General features: G+C 43.9%; 1 protein-coding gene across 1 annotated transcript; it reads right to left on the reverse strand.

Moving 5' to 3' along the window:
• Positions 1-2,815: 2,815 nt before the first annotated feature.
• On the reverse strand, positions 2,816-8,141 carry lrrc3 (leucine rich repeat containing 3). Its single transcript, XM_064311147.1, has one exon. It carries the CDS (start codon positions 8,103-8,105, stop codon positions 7,317-7,319), a length of 789 nt encoding a protein of 262 aa, XP_064167217.1. The 5' UTR covers positions 8,106-8,141; the 3' UTR covers positions 2,816-7,316.
• Positions 8,142-19,818: the final 11,677 nt, after the last annotated feature.

Raw genomic sequence — 19,818 nt, forward strand, 5'->3', positions numbered from 1 at the left:
GGCTGTACCACCTTGCCAAACCCTCGTAAATAAATCTGGACTGCTTGAACATCATCTCCCTGTGTCTCTGTGCTGGAGGGCCCCAAGGAAAGCCACTTTGGTGGCCTGTGGCAGGCGTGTTTGCCACAACCTGAAGGTATTGAGTTCTTTGAGGTGAGTTGGAATTGAGTTCCACTCTCGTGACCCTCTAACTGACCAGGCAGACTGGCTAAATGCACTTTTCCTCATTGGAATAATGCAGTCTCCTCTAGTAACCCCTCTCGTGATGCGAGATGTACCCGTTCGATGGCTAACAAATGCTTTGATTAGAGGTGGAGCCAAGTCGTGAGTAACTTCATAGACAAGGCATATATTTGCATACCTTATTAAGTTTTCCCAGCTCAGGATGTTATATTTTTCCAGAATTGAGCAGTGGTGAAAGTGCCTTGGTTTCTTATCTAATGTTTTGAGTGTTTGTTTATATAATGACTCCAATGGTTTAGGTGTCGCGTGGTTGGCCTGTGACCAGCTTGTTAGGCAGTAGTTAAAATGTGTAAGAATCATTGAATGAACATACATCTTAGCTGCCTCTGTTGACATATAATTCCTTATGAAACGGAAATTGGCCAGGTTGAGTTTGACTCGCTTACAGATTTTTTTGACTTGTGCCTTGAATGAGAGATTAGAGTCCATCAAAACTCCAAGATATTTAAATTCACTCACAACCTGTAATTGTTCCCCTGATACAATAACATGTGGATCATCGGTAGAGCTGTTTGTCTTGGTAAAAAACATGCTTACAGTTTTAGAGACATTTAGTTGGAGACAGCATTGTTTCAACCATGTTGTGACCTGAGCCATGGATTTGGTGAGTATGGCAGCAACTTCTGCTTTAGTCCTGCCATGTACAAATAGCTCAGTGTCATCTGCATACATTAAGATATCAACTTCAGGGCACACTGATGGTAGGTCATTAATATAGAGACTGAATAAGAGTGGACCCAGTATGGATCCTTGTGGGCAAATTCAGTGACTCAGATTGATGATTATGTACGCAGACTGATTGAGACCGGTTTGAGAGGTATGTTTCCACCCATTTCACTGCACCTTCAGAGAAGTTGAATGTAGATAACTTAGAGAGGAGAACTTTGTGATTGACGGTGTCAAAGGTCAAGTTCAAGAAACATACCTCTAAGGTCCAGAAACACAGCACCCACAACACCACCCTTATCAATGAGGGATTTAATTTTCTCCACAGAGACAATTAGCAGTCTCAGTAGAATGTTTGGCCCGAAAGCCAAACTGTATAGGGTGTAAGGAGGATGAGCTGTTATTGAGATGGAAAATGATCTGCTTGGCTACCCCTTTCTCTGCAACCTTAGACATTGTGGGGAGGATGCTGATTGACCTGTAATTACAGATTGAACGTGGACCGCCGGATTTGAAAATAGGAGTAACAATAGCTGACTTCCAAGCATTTGGAAACTGCCCCAGTGATATTGAAAGGTTAAGGACTGTAGTGATGGGATTGATCAATGCTGAGCTAAGATCTTTGAGCATGGCTGTATCCATCCCAAACACATCCTTTGCTCTTGATGATTTAAGAGATCGGATGATTTTCATAACCTCTGACTCAGGGATGTTCTTTATGGTGAAGGCTAGTTCCATTGTAATTGCTGGACATGTACTATTCTGGTCAACTGAGAACCCCTAATGCATGCTGGGAGATCTCCCATGACTGGAATAAAGAGAAACAGCATTGTGACTTTAAAATGCAGTGACTTGTTGAAGAGCGTGTTTGCTTCTGAATGACGTATTAACCCAATAACCTATGATTTGCATGTTTCTACGTCACGATTGTTCAATAATGAAGAAGTCATCGGTACCAAACCCTAAAATAGAAGTAATTTCTTTGCCTCTGTGCCCTGTATGCTAATGAGCCAGAGGAAAGTGCCCTCAGTGGGCCTGTCGTACGTGAAAGCCAGTCGGATGAGAAAAAAAACATCCATTATTCATTGTGACTTCAACTTTTAAAGCGTTAGTATGAAACCTCATCATAAGCAATCAGTGAAAGGGTTTCATTCCTGCAGGCTCAAGCATGACAGCGTTTTCCTCTGGTAGTCTTTCCCATTTTTTCATACCAGATACATCTTGCAAATGATCAAGCATTGTGTAGCTTATTATTATTATTATTATTATTATTATTATTATTATTATTATTATTATATAATAATAATAATAATATAACAATAATAATAATAATTTTTAAAATTATAACAATAATAAATGGCTAAATTCAAATACTTCTAGCAAAAACATTATATAATAATAATAATAATAATATTTTTTAAAATTATAACAATAATAAATGGCTAAATTCAAATACTTCTAGCAAAAACATTATATAATAATAATAATAATAATAGGACTAAATTCAAATACTTCCAGCAAAGATGTTGCAGGTAAGAAAAGAGCAGCTTGGGGGTGAGAGTGTACCAGGGTCTGTAATGACAGAAGTCCCAAGCAGCAAACAGAACTGTGAGGAGGACAGTCAGCAGGGCGTCAGTCAGCAGGGCGTCAGTCAGCAGGGGGGCAGTTAACAGGGGGCCGTTAGCAGGGGACAGTTAGCAGGGGGGCAGTTAACAGGGGGGCAGTTAGCAGGGGGACAGACAACAACGGGGCAGTTAGCAGGGGGCAGTTAGCAGGGGGGCAGTTAGCAGGGGGACAGACAACAACGGGGCAGTTAGCAGGGGGACAGTCAGCAGGGCTATTAGGGCTGTAGACACAACAGGATTTTAACTGACAGTTAATAAGAGGAAAAGGGAAAAAAACTGTATCAAAGGCAAAATCTTTTGTTTATTTTTTTCAAATCTGGTATGACGCAAGTGATCTCACAAAATTGCAAAAATGAACAATAAACACAGGGGCACAAAGTGGACTACATCAGTATAGTCCTTTAAATACAATGATACAAATCCACAGTTCCAGCCTCTGTTTCTAACATGTAGTTATAAAATATTTGTACACTGCTAGGGATACATTCAAAAGACTGTTTGATCAGTGTGCGATCGCAGCACACAAAGAGGCCAAATTTGTGATTTGATCATAAAATAAAAGTACACAGCGACAATAAGGAACCAGGAAGGAACCCATATCGCTAACATCAAACAGAACATCGCACGATGACACGGCATGATTCCACAGCACCGCAGAACTAGCGGTGCAGCAGAGGTTGTGTGTTCAGCATCACACAGTATAATTCCAGTGTTAATTCAACCATGAAAGAGCACATATAAGTCCAATTGGGGGGGGGGGGGTTCACAGGAAGAGGAAGAGGAGTACTGAGTCCAGCCCAGCTGTGTGGAGAGGGCCCTGGTGTTAAAGCTGTAGGCACTTTGGAAAACAGACCTCACCAGCCCATCGCAACTCCAGTCCACAGTCAGTATGCACACTGACACAGGCTCTGAAGCTTCGCTTATACAGAAATACATTTCACATTTAATTTTGTTCTTATACAATTGCACAAGTCTCAGTTGAAATATGTTTTTGAAATACTTTATGTTATGTTAACTTTTTAAATGCCAGATGAAGTCTGTAGGAAGGCATGTTACTAACCAAAGCATACAATCATGTGAAAGAATTTTCAATTTATTCAGAAAATTTGATGTTTCTCTTAACACTGCATTAGTTTGGCTGGTGTACTGCGGGATAAAGTATCTCAAATAATAATTTTACCCAGATATGCAAATAGCCTAACACGTGCAGCAGTACCAAAAACTAACAACACAAATCTGAAAGACTTTATTATTCTTTTTTTGGTCACTTTATGTTCAGGACAAAGGGCATAGCAGTTTAAGCTGAGTCACCCTACTCATCAGACTGCTGCTCCACTGAATTCACCATGGTCATTTACTGTCTGATGTAAACTAAATATAAAACTGTAAATACAAACCATCAATTCTGCAGAAAAGTGGAATTAACCTCACAAATGTCATTAACAACAGCACGGAATATGAAATATTAATTCTCTTTGTTTTGCCCACAGTACACAAAGGCACAGAGAGCTACCACTCAAAGCATTGTAGCTACCTAGCATAAGCTACACCAGCTTTCAGGGGATAACTATTCAGTGTAGCTAGCTACACCTGCTATTCCAGCTGCTGTGCCACGGCCAAACAAGCATTTTCCTTGTCCATTTCAGTCACTGAGATTGGGCTTCCTGTGGGCAAAGATGTCCCACGGTGTAAACCTCATGAATAAAACTAAGCAGATTTCCTACAAAGCTGTTTTGGCCGCTTGCGTTTTGAGATAAAAGGCTTCATAGTATAGGTACAGTACCGCATGTTAGCCATTTGCAGCAATTTTTAATCGTAACAACATGGGCAGTGGCCAAGCCAGAGACCGATCCAGAAGAACATTTTTTGTTCCCAAAAGGCTTTCCCCTCAACCATGGCATGGGGCATTTGGACACAGGAATGCTCAGTGACCAAAGTGCCGACGTCTAACCGGCACTGACCCAACCTATGCTTCATATTGACCCAACCTATGCTTCACACTGACCCAACCTACTGTACGCTTCAAACTGACCCAACATATGCTTCATACTGAACCAACCTATGCTTCATACTGACCCAACCTATGCTTCATACTGACCCAACATATGCTTCATACTGACCCAACATATGCTTCACACTGACCCAACCTATGCTTCATACTGACCCAACCTACTGTATGCTTCATACTGACCCAACATATGCTTCATATTGACCCAACCTATGCTTCATACTGACCTAACCTATGCTTCATACTGACCCAACCTATGCCTCACACTAACCAAACATATGCTTGCTATCCAGGCGATAAGCTACTAATGTTCCTGTCTACAGGATGAGGAACACCTCACCTCCATGAAAACCCTTTTTACCTTATTCTAATAATGCAACAAATTAGGGATTTGACTTCTAAACATAATAGCTAAATCGTAACAAAAATGCTGAAAAAAAACATTTAGAAAATCCCTAAACAATTAAACACACTTTTTTAAGCACCAACACATGCATGGTGAAAATCAAACAAAAAATCCTCAAAATGCTTTGCATGTTCAGTTGGATTCAGACTGGGTGATCGACTTGGCCAGTCAAGAACATTCCTCTTTTTGGCCCTGAATCTCCTTGGTTGCTTAATCAGTATGTTTGGGGCCATTGCCCTGCTACAAGGTGAAGCACCATCCAATGAGTTTAGAGGCATTTGGTTGGATCGGAGCAGATAAGATGTTTCCATACACTTCAGCACTCATCCTGCTGCTGCTATCTGTAGTCACATCAGTGAAGAATCTATGAGTTTCTTTGTTTCAGAACTCTATAGAAATCTATAGAATTTCTTAAATGCAATCTTTAGCTAACTTTAACTTGTCCATTCTGTTCTTGAGACTTACCAGTGGCTTACATCTTGCAGTGAACTCTCTGAGGTTATCCGAGGGGGGCAACATAGCTCAGGAGGTAAGAGCGGTTGTCTGGCAGTCTGTCTGGCAGTCGGAGGGTTGCCGATTCGATCCCCGCCCTGGGCGTGTCGAAGTGTCCTTGAGCAAGACACCTAACCCCCAACTGCTCTGGTGAAGGAGAGGCATCAATTGTAAAGCACTTTGGATAAAAGCGCTATATAAATGCAGTACATTTACCATCCTGGTGTAGTCTTTATTTATGCCTACATCTTGGCGAGTGCTCTTGATCTGTTTGACAGTTGAAAAGGGGGTTTTCTTCTGTGGTCTACCAGGTTATTTGCTATTGTAGAGCTCGCCGGTGTGGTCTTGCTTCTGAACAATGTATTAAACAGTTGATTTTGACATACCCAATGTTTTGGCTATGTTCTTGATTGATTCGTTCGGATTTGTCCATCCCATGATGGTATGGTTTACTGGCATTGACACAGCTTCTCTCCTCACGTTGAGAGACAACAGCAACAAACAGACTCCAAATACAAATGCTGCAACTAGAATCAATTCTAACCCTATTCCCTACTTTCATGTGCATCCTTGTGAACTAACGATGCAACAACACACAGCTGGCTAAGAAATAGAGCTAGCCAACAACAAAGACTGCTGCAGAGAGCTGGATGATGGAAACATGTATTGAGTCTTTTTTAACAATACTGTAAATCTGAGGATAAAATTTTCTAAATATTTTTTTTTACAATCAACTAAAATGCAAAATGCAATATTCTACTTTTTCAAACTACTTCCTAGGTCCAGTCATTTTTTTCAGTGGGCAGGACTTTAACGCTTTATAGACCCTACAGACCTTTCACACAGCCAATTGTTTTCCTCGCAAACACAAAGTTTCCTCTGATAGCTCCGAGAGGGAGGCGGGCTCCAGAAAGATAACTACGGAGGTAATGAGATGACTGAACAAAAACAAATTTCCACGGCATTAAATATTACGTTTATGCGAGCTCTTTGACAGAAATCTTATGCCAATCACTAACATGAGCACAGTCTTACCGGCTACCAGTCTCTCTTCAAGTGTCCCCTTACAAAAAGCAATACATATACACTGGGGGTAATCACAGTGATAATATGTTTATACACAGTCACCAAGAAACACAGTAGTTTGTGGGTAATTGTTATGATGGCTGAGTTCTAAAATGTCAATGATCCAAGTTCAGTGAAATAATCCTTAAGTAAAACCCTGCTGTCTCTGAACCAGGTATGATAAAATGAACTGGTCTCTGAATATGGATCCTGATCAACCAGTGGTGTTCTGCCTCACACAATTCATCACCACCTTACACCAGTGGTTCTCAAACTCGGTCCTGGAGGACCCCTGTGTATGCTGGTTTTCATTTCAACCTCAACAGCAATCCCAGAATTTTAACAAGCTGTTACTTTTTCTTAATTAGGTGCTGTTCATGTTTTAGAGCTGGGGTTCCAGAAAGAATTGATTAATAGAATCAGGTGTGTGCACCCACACTGGCTCTTTCTGGATAAGACTGGGGACCCCAGCTCTAAAACATGAAAATCACCTAATTAAGAAAACACACTCGCACACACACACACACACACACGCACATTCACATACACACACACACACACACACATGCACACACACTCACACACACAGACAGACAGACACACACACACACTCACACACACACACACACTCACACACACACCCACACACGCACACACACACACACACTCTCACACACACACACACACTCACACACACACACCCACACACACACGCACACTCACGCACACACACACACACACACACACACACACACACTCGCACACATACACACACACACACACACACACACACTCGCACACAGAACGGGTGCTAGAGCACGGTGCTGACAGTGTCCAAGTCCCTGCTGATCTGGGAGCTGCTGGGCAGGGCCTTGAGGTACTCCAGGTGTCGGCGGGCGTCCTCCTGGTTGTGGCGCACATAGTACACCACGTAGGCGATGACCATGGCGAACCAGCCGAACATGGTGACGAACATGGCCACGTCGGTGGTGCGGTGGTGGTAGTTGCAGAAGTTGATGCCGGAGTCGAGCACCTGCACGACGGGCCTGCCGGCGTACTGGTCCTGGGCGGCGGTGTGGCAGCTGACCTCGGCCGCGGTGTCGGGGTCCAGCCGCAGCTCCTGCAGCGCCTCCTGCAGGGCGCACTCGCAGTGCCAGGGGTTGTGCGACAGCCGGACCTGGGCCCGCAGCCGGGCGAAGGCCTCCTTGGGCACGCTGCGCATGCGGTTGTGCGAGAGGTCCAGCGACCGCAGGCCCTCAGAGACCCCCTGGAAGGCCCCCGCGTCCACCTCCTGGATGGCGTTGTGCGAGAGGTCCAGCTCCTGCAGCCGCGGCAGGCCCCGGAAGGCCTGGCCCGGGATTCGGGTGATGCGGTTGGACCCCAGCAGCAGGGCGACCGTGTCCCCCGGCAGGTCCGCAGGGATCTTCTCCAGGTTCTGGGAGGCGCACTGCACCACCACCACGCCCCCCTTCTCTGCGCAGTGGCAGCTCTTGGGGCACACGGCGAGCCCGGGACACAGCAGCACAGCCAGCACTACACAGCCTCTGAGCAGCGCACCGGCGGCTGTGGAGACCGGCCCCCCGGGCACACCCGGCCCCATTAGCCTGCCTGCGTCCCCCGCCCCCCCCTCATAACCCATGCCAGTGCACAGAGCCTCCCCCCCCTCATCAGCCATGCACCTGTGCAGGCACTGGGCAGCTGGAGTTAATAAGAGGCCATTCTGGAGGAGGAATCTCAGCGCCTCACTGAAAGGCACTTACACAGGGAGCTTCTCGGGTCCTCAGGGAATTCTCCACAAAACAGCCGCTTTCACCCTTCCACCAGTTTGAGCTGAACCATCGCGAAGGAGCCTTTTAGCAGTGAAGGCAGGTGCTGTGTGCCCAAAAAACAGAAAATTAAAAGAGTCTAGAAGATTGTAGAAGCTGCAGCACAAAAAATGGAAAAAAATGAAGTCTTCTCTTCTGTGAGCTGATTAGTACTAGCAGTCTCCCGCCAGGCTGCAACAGAAAGGAAAGGAAACAGGCTGAAACCGTAAAGTCACGGATGAGTAACTCACATAGAGGAGCTTCACTCTTTTTTGGGGGGTTTTTGAGTGAATTTAATTTGCTCTGAATTTACATCACAAAAGCTCTACAGAGTACCACGGTGTCGCACTGAATTCTTAATTCAAATAAGAATTTTTTGCAACACTGAACACTGCAACAATGAAAACATTCTGGCACCCAAATTGGTTATTAAAATCAATTACTTTCAATGTAAACAATTTAAAAATGAAATAGATCAATTATTTCATTGTGTCAAATGCAGATCTATTGTTTTAATACAATATCAGATTTGATTAGCATGGTTTCATTTATTCATGAACCTCTGCATATTATAAATTGAATTCATTCTCTCTCTCTCTCTCTCTCTCTGCTCAAGAAGTTGAGTGTGCCCATCAATAAAAATTATACCCAATAATAGCGCAACAAGCTAATACTAATGTGACTGACGTATGCAGGTCATACATAATGGCATCTTGCGTGCGCACATAACACGTAACAGCAGGAAAGAAGGAACATGTTTATCCTTCGATTCCTCTCCAGAAGAGACCACAGCATTGAGAAGCAAAACCACAATTATGTGACAGCGCTGAAATGCTGCTCCCTCTAGTGGACCACACCTGACCCTGCAGCTAACCAATAATTCGTTATCGCTCCCGCAAAGCGCACATCTGCTCTCGTTTGACAGTTCATCTGAATTACTCAAACGAAAGCCACGCACACAAATAATATTTCTCACCAAGAGCGATACTATTCAGATGAATGTGAAACAAGAAACCCATAAAGCACATAGCTAAAGTAACATCTAACATTGACTCTGATGTGTAATTAAACTTGTTAACAATTTAAATAAATTCTTGATTGAATAATAAAACAACATTGCCTGGTATATGCTTTTCAGTTTGCAAGGGTGCATAACTTTCTACATATAGAACAGTCCAGTCTGAACTAAATGAGAAAAAAACCTTGCTATCTTTTCTCCTACAAGTAAATTGCACAGGAATATACTCAGCTCTTCAAGAAATAAGCAAGTGCATTTTGTCTTTATCAGAACCAGAAAAATAGATAATGTTTACGCACGAATGGCAGTCTTCTGATTAAAAAATAAATGCACATTCGAAAATGAGGCACATCTGCAGTAATGCTTGCAGTTATAATAATATGGCACCTCTTTATTGTACTATATAAAGTTTACCTAAAAAAGCTCGTTCGTAATGTGATGCAGTTGGTATTATACAGGCGAACTCGTGAGCAGATAGTAATAGTAGGCTGCACGTGTCCTGCCTTACTTGACCACAATGATCAGAGTTGCGCGTGCTGACCACATTATTTTTCATTTGTGTTATTTTTTAATCCACGTGTTTCTGTCTGCTATCAATAAGCAACTTCTGCTTGTGTGCCATCTATGCAATATAATCTTTTAAAAAACACAGAGTCTCCGTTTCTTCACTGCGTGACATGTCCTTTAGGAATAGCCTACTGAGGTTGCGGTAGATCGGTTTACATCGGATCGCTAAGAGCGTCAAACCATACGGATTAACCTACTTTGCATTGCTGAACAATATATATATGCATCGTATGAAACGTTCAGAATTGCCATGCAAACCTTTTTCCAAACAAAATTACCTTTATTCACATTTGGAGATGCTTAACTAGGTCCTTCCCCGTTGCGTATTGCCGTGGCATTTCCATCATTGCTACCTGGACACTATTTTCCCTTCTTCATGCAACAGGACAGATGAAATATACACAAAGCGGAGAGAATACTGAAGAAGAAAAATGCTTCATTTGGCCAAAATTATTATACATAATAGCCTCCGATCGTTCTTGATCCGAATGTCTGTTAATATAACATTCAAACAGCATTCAAGCATTGACTATGGTAAGTAAACCAAACACAGTAATTTTGTTTAACCTGCCGATGCTGCGTTCCTGACAGAGGCTTTAATACCACAAACCCAGAATAACTACCATAAACTGGACAATAAAAAGTGAGCCACCTTCTTCTGTACGCTTCTTTCCTGTCCTCGGACATTTCTAAATGCCGTATGCAACATAGGCTACAAGAGAAATACCAGCCTGGACTTCGTTACTAATACTCAAAGAGCAGCTACTGCAGCACGTGTCCTATCTGTGTGCTGTACGGCGCGGTCGCAGTTATTTAGCCATTTAGCCCAGTTGTGCTGTGGGGGGGAAAAAAACACATTTGGAAGCGTTCGGCTAAAATAAACTGAGCGCAAAATGGTCTCTGTATTTCCTCCACATTATTTCCAAAGTTAATCTATGTTTATTTTAGTGCGCGGCAAAAATGTCCAGAAGCTTCCTACTTAGCCAACACATTATCATAATAATAATAATAATAATAATAATAATAATAATAATAATAATAATAATAATAATAATATTTTCGCTAGACGCTTAATAGATGGCGTCGATAAGTTTCGTACCGAGTGTAGGACAGACTGCTACCTGCCTGGCTTGGTGACGTTTCCTCACTTGTTGCTGTGCTGGTGCGCTCAGCGTTCATGCTCATCCAGCTCTGATGCCGCTGCTGACCGACTTCGGGAGCAGATGTTTGTGTTCCTGCGGTCCAGCGCGCTCATTGGGCAGCAAAACTAGAACCCCCTTCCCCCGGCCCCCCACCCGAGCGGTGCTGCACAGACACCCTGATCGCATCAGGTTACACTGGGAATTCAAAGTCGATGCGATTAAGCCTTACCCACAGCCTTTTTCTTTTCTTTTCTTTTCTTTTCTTCTTAATGGTCGGCTATAACTTTTCTAAACAGGGTTTGAGACAGGTTACCTTACAAGATCAACATGTCTCCCCAGGTCGACAATGATTCATTGACCGAATGCTTCAGTGAGTATGCGAGGTTAACTCGAATGCGCATGTATTTCATCAGTGAAAGTGGCCTATGTTTCACCATGTGTCAAACTCAGCAGGGGAAATGATCGCCTAACTTAGAAAACGTCAAATGCTGAAACGTGTTGGATAATAATTTCTTTCGTGGCCTACATATAAATTTGAAAGCAGTCTATTAAATATGGCAGAAAAGGACATGCTTTTATGGTGACTAATTTCCGTTTATATTTATTGTGCCACAGAGCTGGGTACTCAGTGACGAACAAGGTCGCGCGGAGACCTTTAGAGAGGCAGCTGCAATCAAAGCGATAAAAAGGCTCACCAAAAAAGAAAAACAGTTTTGTGATATCCAATTATTGTACAGAATATATTTAACCAAAATGAATGACAAAAACACAACAAGAACAACAACTATTATTATTATTATTATTATTATTATTATTATTATTATTATTATTATTATTTGTTGGCTAAGTAGCCAAATTTTGGACTTTTTTGCCATGCTCTAAAAATGAATAAACATGTTTTGTTTTTACATGAAATTAACACTCAATTATTTTTGGTTTGGTGGTCCTTTTTCATTTGTTTTTGAATGATTGATATTTCGAGGTTCATAGCAGAAACAGCTATTTTCTACTGCCGCAAACGGAGGCCTCAAGTTTAGCTGGGGCTGCTAGATAAAGAATAGTTAATAAGACAGTCCTGATGTGACCTCACTCATACAAAACAAGTATGAGCTTAAGCTCCACCAGGCATGTGGGCTGAGTGGCAAGTGCTTTCTTCACAGGAATGAAAAAATAAAGGTAGGACAGGCATGACATCTTATTGGTTGAAAACAGAGAAGCACTCCACCAATGCCTTTTGAGAATGCTTCCTGGCTGTACTTGTGAGTGAGCATCCAGGAATAATGCAATAGGGACATACAGATGCTGTGATGTCAGCTTACATACAAAGGGGAGTTCTACCAACTGCAGAGTACATGAGTAATAGCCAGTAGAGCACACACCAAAGATTTAATAACAATAATACATTTTATTGATCAGGTGCCTTTCTGAACACTCTAGGTCACCTTACATGGTATTAAAATGAATAGAAGAATGACAAATCACTACAGATACATACATGATATTAAAAACAGTTAGAAAAGACAAAGACACTGCCCTTACAAAACATGGTATTAAAAAAAATAAATAAATAAATAAATAAATAAAAGTGCCATGGGGGAGTGGATAGCTATGTCCTGTTCAGGCAAAAGCTAGTGTGAAGAGGTGAGTTTTTAAATGTTTCTTAAAAGTGGAGAGAGTCTCAGCATTATGGATGTGGGGAGGGAGTGTGTTCCAGAGTTTGGGTGCTGCACAGGAGAAAGCCCGATCACCAAGAGTGGAGTGGCGAGATGTGGGGACAGTTATAAGTCCTGCAGAGAAGGAGCGGAGCAATGGAGTGGGTGTGTGGTCCAGAATAAGATCAGTGAGATAGGCCGGAGCTAAACCATGAAGTACACTGTAGGTTAGCAGGAGGGTTTTGAATTGTATTCAAAATTTTACTGGCAGCCAATGAAGTTTGTACAGGATTGGAGAGATGTGATCGTATGTTTTAGTGTGGGTCAGTATTCGTGCTGCAGCATTTTGAACTAAACTGAAGTTTGCGTATTGATCTGATTGGGATGCCAGTGAGAATAGAGTTACGATAATCCAGCCGACATGTTACAAAGACAAGGATTAGAGTTTCTGTTGTGGAGTAGGATAGGGTGGGCCTGAGTTTTGATATGTTGCAGAGATGGAAAAAGGCAGATCTAGTGATGTGTTTTACATGAGGTTCATGTGAGAGAGTGGAGTCAAGAATGACACCAAGGCTCTTCACATGAGTGGAAAGCGGGATGGGGAAACCTTCAATAGTAATGGAAAAGTTTGGGGTTTTGGATAGTGTGGATGTAAACCCTATAAGCATGACTTCAGATTTGTCACCGTTAAGTTTGAGGAAATTACAGGTCATCCAAATTCTAATATCCTGCAAACAGTTGATGAGAGATGGGGGAGGAAGTGCACAGGAGGGTTTGGAACTTTTTAAAGCTGTGTGTCATCAGCATCGCAGTGAAAACTAACACCATGACGACGCATGGTCTCACCCAGTAGTTGCAGATAAATAATGAAGAGGAGAGGACCCAGCACCGAACCCTGTGGAACACCCTTAGTGACAGAAGCAAAGTCAGATCTGTGATTCTTTATGGATATATATTGCTGCCTATCAGAGAGGTATGAGTTCAGCCAGGAAAGTGCAAGATGGGTGATACCAAGACTAGCCAAGCGTTCAAGCAGAATTTTGTAACAGACTGTGTCAAAAGCAGCACTCAGATCCAGTAAGATCTGATCCACTAAGATGTTTAAGAGGTTATTGTTAGCTGCACGGAGAAGATTATTGATAACTTTCACCAAGGCTGACTGTCTTTGTGCGAAAACCAGATTAAAAAGGTTCAAGTAACTGATTGGTGGAAAGATGGTCCTGAAGCTGAATGGCAACTAGTCGCTCCAGTGTTTTGACTAAAAAGGGCAAATTTGAAATGGGTCTGAAATTGTGTAGGATTTCAGGGTTAGCTCCTGTTGTTTATGAATAGGTGTGACTGCTGCCCCCTTCAGGCTATTAGGTACAGTGCCAGAGGTGAGATAGGAGTTGATAATAGCCAGCAACAGGGGAAGGAGGGCAGGGAGGCAAGATTTGACTAGTGAGGTGGGCATTGGGTCTAGCTGACATGTGGTTGACCTGCATTTTGAAACGACTTCAGATAGAGTGGAATCATTGGGGACATTTTTACATATCATGAGGGAGTGTCCATCAGTCAGAAGTTTCTGGGAAAAAATAACAAAACGACTCTCTGAAACACTCGGTTTAGAGACTGCTCTCCAGAATGTATGCTCTTGATTGACGATTCGCGGCTGAATTGTAACCATACTCAAAGACAGCTGTGGCTATCAGCATGCACTTTTGCTAAAAAGATGTTGGCGGTTAGGTGGCAACCACCGCACACTCTTTCTATTCATCAGTGGAATCACTCGTTAATAGAGATTTTATCTATGGAGCTCTCTGTTGCTAGGATGAACGGGGCAGGCCAGGTTATGCTCGAGGCTAGGAAGGCGGCACTCAACGCAGCTAGAACCATGATATAAACTTTTTATTCTTATTTTGTTTCCTTATTTACTTTGCAACGTACTGTTAGGAAATATCCTGCACGTATAGTGGAATTTAGAGAAAGACCCATGGGGATGGGGTAGGTCAGGGTTAAGGAGCGATTCAAGGGTGCAGGTGTATGCTTTTTGTTACTTTTCTGTGTCTTTTGTTGTCTTGGTCATGGTGGCATGGCTGTGTTGTGACTAAAACGTTGAGTAATGAATTTATTAAGAAAAAAAGTGTGTGTTTTATTTTGTTTATTTGCCTGTCTATTGATGCCCTGGTGTGCCAGTATGTTATGTTATTGACAGAGGTTGCTTGTCAATGTGCACCTGCAGACCTTGTTGAAAATGAAATAAATAAAAAATTGGTCAAAAGAAGATAGAGTGGAATCATTGACGGGGAGGAACTGAGCGAGAGAGCCTGTCTGAGCTAGCTCCAAAGTGGGAGAAAGGACGTCAACTTTAGTATGAAAGAAGCTAAGAAATTTGTCGCAAAGATCAGTGGAAATGCAGAGTGGAAAATTGTCAGGGGGCTGCAACAATTTGTTAACAGTAAAGATGGCAGCTCGATGCTTAGTGACAGAGCGCACACCAAAGATGGCAGCTCGATGCTTAGTGACAGAGCGCACACCAAAGATAGCTGCTCGATGCTTAGTGACAGAGTGCACACCAAAGATAGCTGCTCGATGCTTAGTGACAGAGCGCACACCAAAGATGGCCGTCGGGTGCTTAGTGACAGAGCGCACACCAAAGATAGCTGCTCGATGCTTAGTGACAGAGCGCACACCAAAGATAGCTGCTCGATGCTTAGTGACAGAGCGCACACCAAAGATAGCTGCTCGATGCTTAGTGACAGAGCGCACACCAAAGATAGCTGCTCGATGCTTAGTGACAGAGCGCACACCAAAGATGGCCGTCGGGTGCTTAGTGACAGAGCGCACACCAAAGATGGCTGCTGGATGCTTAGTGACAGAGCGCACACCAAAGATGGCTGCTGGGTGCTTAGTGACAGAGCGCACACCAAAGATGGCTGCTGGGTGCTTAGTGACAGAGCGCACACCAAAGATGGCTGCTGGGTGCTTAGTGACAGAGCACACACCAAAGATAGGCTGCTAGGTGCTTTGTGGCAGTAGGTGCCAGAGCCAAAAGGTCTTTGCCAAAACCATTAAGGCTGTTCCACAGGTGTTACAAACAGACTGCCCCCTCTGTTTCTCCTGTAACATCGCTACCCTCCGATCCCTGAGTATCCCAGAACTGGAAGTATAACAGGAGTAGTGAAGTTCAAATAAACACTCTTTTCTTTTCTGTTTTCTACCAGTATGGTTGTGTTAAAAAAAAGAACACTAAGTTGAATATAACTTGCTTGAAGGTAGAAATTGTATCCCTCAAACTTTTATCAAATCCTTTTGAATAAGAACACAGCCAGCCACAGAACAGTATCAGTTTATTTATATATTCATTCAAAAACGAATTGGTTCTTTTACTGTACTTACTGTACCGTACTCTGTAATCCCAACAAAGCATTTTTCTTTATGTAAAATTAGCCTTCAGCAAATGTTTGCTTGCACCAGACATCTCCCTGATGCACTCCCCACCAACACACAGGGCTGGCAACCTCCTAGACCTGGTCATCCTGAGGAATTGCTCCTCTTCCGATCCCACGGTGACCCCTCTGCACCAGTCTGACCACCACTTAATTTCCTTCTCCCTCCCTCTTGCTCCCCTCCCTCCCTCCCCTCCATCCACTCCTACTGTCAAGGTTCGCCGTAACCTCCGCTCCCTCTCTCCCTCCTCTCTCGCTTATAGTGTCACTGCTTCACTCCCCCCTCTTGAATCCTTCTCCAACCTTCCCACTGACTGCTGCATCTTCCGCTCTGTCTCCCTCGCTCTCCTCAGTACTTAACTCTCTCTGTCCTCTAGTCTGCAGGCCGGCACACTCGTCCCCTCCCAGTCCGTGGATGTCTGTCACCCTCCCCACACCGGTCCGCCTACGTGCAGCGGAGGACTGGAGAAATCCATGGCTCCATCTGACCTGTCTGCCTACCAGTCTCTGCTAGCTGCATTTTCTATGCTGTAACCTCTCTAAAATTAATTTTATCAAACAAAATCATAATCTGCCTCTAACCCTCATCAACTGTTCTCATTTCTCTCTCTCCTTCAGCACTCCTCCTCCCCCACCTCAGTCCTCCCTGCTGCAGATGACTCACGCTTCTGATGAGAAGTTGCAGCATCCCAGCTTCTCACGTCCCCGCCACCTTCCCCACTCCCCTCTCTGTTCCCTCCTTGTTTCTTCACTTTCTCTCCCCTCACTGACTCTGATGTTTCCCAGCTCTGACTCTCCCACCGCCCTACCACCTGTGCTCTTAACCCTATCCCTTCCTGTCTCCTCCAGACTATCCTGGAGATAGTGACATCCTCCCATTTGTCACCTCCCTTGTGAACTCCTCCTTGTCTTCTGGATGTTTCCCCTCTTCCTTCAAGCTGGCCCACGTCACCCCACCTGCTGAAGAAGCTCATTCTGGATCCCTCCGTCATCCAGAACTACAGTCCTGTTTCTCTTCTCCCTTTTTTTATCCAAAACAATTGAACGAGGTGCTTCTAACCAACTCTCCTCTTTTCTCTTGCAGAACAACCTCCTAGACCCCCACCAGTCCGGCTTCAGACCTGGCCACTCGACAGAGACCGCACTCCTCTCGTCAGTGAGTCGCTTCATGCCGCACAAGCAGCCTCCGTCGTCCGTCTGATCCTCCTAGACCTTTCTGCTGCCTTTGCACAGTCGCCACCCCATCCTCCTGTCCTCCTTGGCAGCTATGGGATCTGTGGCACAGCACTAGACTGATCGAGTCCTACCTCTCTGGCCTCTTCCAGCCTGGGCGGTGCAGTATCGCACTGCCCTGCACAGGAGTTCCCAGGCTCAGTCCTTGGTCCTCTCCTGTTCTCCCTGTACACCCAATCTCTTGGTCCTGTAATCTCTGCCCATGGTTTGTCTTATCACTGTTATGCCGATGACACCCAACTTTTTCTCTCCTTCCCCCCCTCTGACACACAGGTCTCCGCTCGCATCTCTGCTTGCCTGAGGGACATCCAGCACCAGGATACATCCAGAGGATCATCAGACCCTACACAGCAGCCAGACCTCTCCGTTCTGCCACCTCTGGACGCTTGGCACCTCCCCCTCTTCGTGTCTGTACTTCCCGTTCGCGTCTGCTGTCTGTCCTGGCCCCTCGCTGGTGGAATGACCTTCCCGTGGCGGTCAGAACAGCAGAGAATCTGACCTTCAAGCGCAGACTAAAGACTCATCTCTTCAGGCTGCACCTCTCCCCACCCCTCCCTAGCCTCTAGTTTAGCTCAATGTACCTAGTTAGGCTAATGCGATCTCGTTAGTTTTGTATTTGGCAGGATTGTTTTGTTGATTCTGATTAGGCAAATGTGATTTCAGTGCTAGTTTTGTACTTGGCAGGATTGTTGTTTATTTGCTGAACAGGTTACCCTACAGGGTTGGAGTCCTGATCTGTGGTCACTTCTGGCACGACTATCTTTACTTCACTCTAGTGTGTTTTTCTGCACCTCTGCACTTTGAACTGATGCACTTGTTGTACATCGCTCTGGATAAGAGCGTCTGCTAAATGTCTGTAATGTAATGTAATGTAAAATGTAATTATATTTGATGCCGCCTATGTGTTGGTGCAGGCGGTGGTCACTGCTGGTATGCTAGGCAGGATCTTGTGGGCAAGAATGGGGATGTGGCAGAGGCAGAATCTGTTAAGATTTTAAATGGCCGAGAATTAGTCATCTACGTTTAATCCATGTGGACTGGAGGAAGAGGAGGGGATGCTGAAGCACTGCTCTGTGCGGTGCCGTGTGAGAAAGGCAGGAGGTGTGTTCGGAGAGTCTCAGACTGGGCTGATTGCGCCCCAGTCGAGTGCCTCTCTGAGCTCTTGACTAAGGCCATGCTGAAGCGGACATTGTCTCCGGGGCCTGAGTGACTATTCTTATTAAGAATGCTGGAATTCATTTTTTATCCACCCGTCACTTCAGGGCCTATTGTTTTATAGAAGAAACTGCACTTCATGTGAAAATAATTTAATCAGTATACACATAAAACCTAAACCTACTTTACTTTCTAGCCAGCTTGTCAGGTTAAAATTAACTCTGGCAATTCCTTATGACAATGAATTATTTTACACCACGTAAGTAATTCAGTTCATGTAAACCTAATGTTGATACACACTCCTCTCTTGACCATCTAGCAGCAATTATAGCCTAACTATCAAGATTCTAAGTAACTGAAGATAAAACTTTTTTTTGTACTCCACGTAGATCATAAACCCTTGAATATAAAACGACTCATTGAAATCGGTTGAGAAATGTAAACGCTATAGTGCTTTTTATCCAGAAAAACCTCAGCTCCCCCGTTTACTTCTATTTGCTTTCAGGCCAGTCTTGCCTGGACCAATATGGCGGCCACGTTGACGTATCGCAGCAAGGGGCCGAAGCGGCCAATGCAGCGTCTATGTATATATGTCTATGGTTGTCAGAGCCATTCCACAGTTTGGATTAAGCAGCAGGTGAGGATCAAGACTGCTGGACGACCAGCTCCGCAGATATCCATGATCAAAAATGCTAATTCTAGTGACACACGCACACACGAGGTTCCCATCCAGAGCCCGCAGTGATTAGATGTCTTTCGCTGTCGTTCACCTGGCCCCTTTTTATATTCATCCTTTGTGTTGTAACATGATATGTAAGGAATAAACCACGATGGGCTGTCCCGTTATTGGAAAATAATAGAGGGTATGCACATGACGTCACAGTAAGTGGAAGTCACTGCGGTCACACCCACTGAGTGGCAGAAAGACTATCAGTGGCAGCGTTAGCGTTCTGCTTGAATGCCGTGAAAACACAAAAAACACACCTAAAATGGGAAAAAGCTGTTGTGTGATTGACTGTACAAATAGATTCAACAAGAAATCGGAGCTAACTTTTTTACAGACTGCTGAAAGATAAAAAAAAGAGAAGCAAATGGATTGCTGCAATTTGCAGAAACAACTGGAATCCAGGCACCGAAATGTGGATTTGCGGTTGTCATTTTGTGTCAGGTAGCTATGTTGAATTTTGGGTAAAATCATGCCTTAAGTTATGTAGGCTACTGTATTGACTACTCATCAATTAAACATTTAGCATCTTTCATTTGTATTCTGTGTAACTGTAAAGTTTTTGTCAGCATTTATTAAAAAACATCCA

The sequence above is a fragment of the Anguilla rostrata genome, chromosome 15, assembly GCF_018555375.3.
Source record: "Anguilla rostrata isolate EN2019 chromosome 15, ASM1855537v3, whole genome shotgun sequence".
NCBI lineage: Eukaryota > Metazoa > Chordata > Actinopteri > Anguilliformes > Anguillidae > Anguilla > Anguilla rostrata.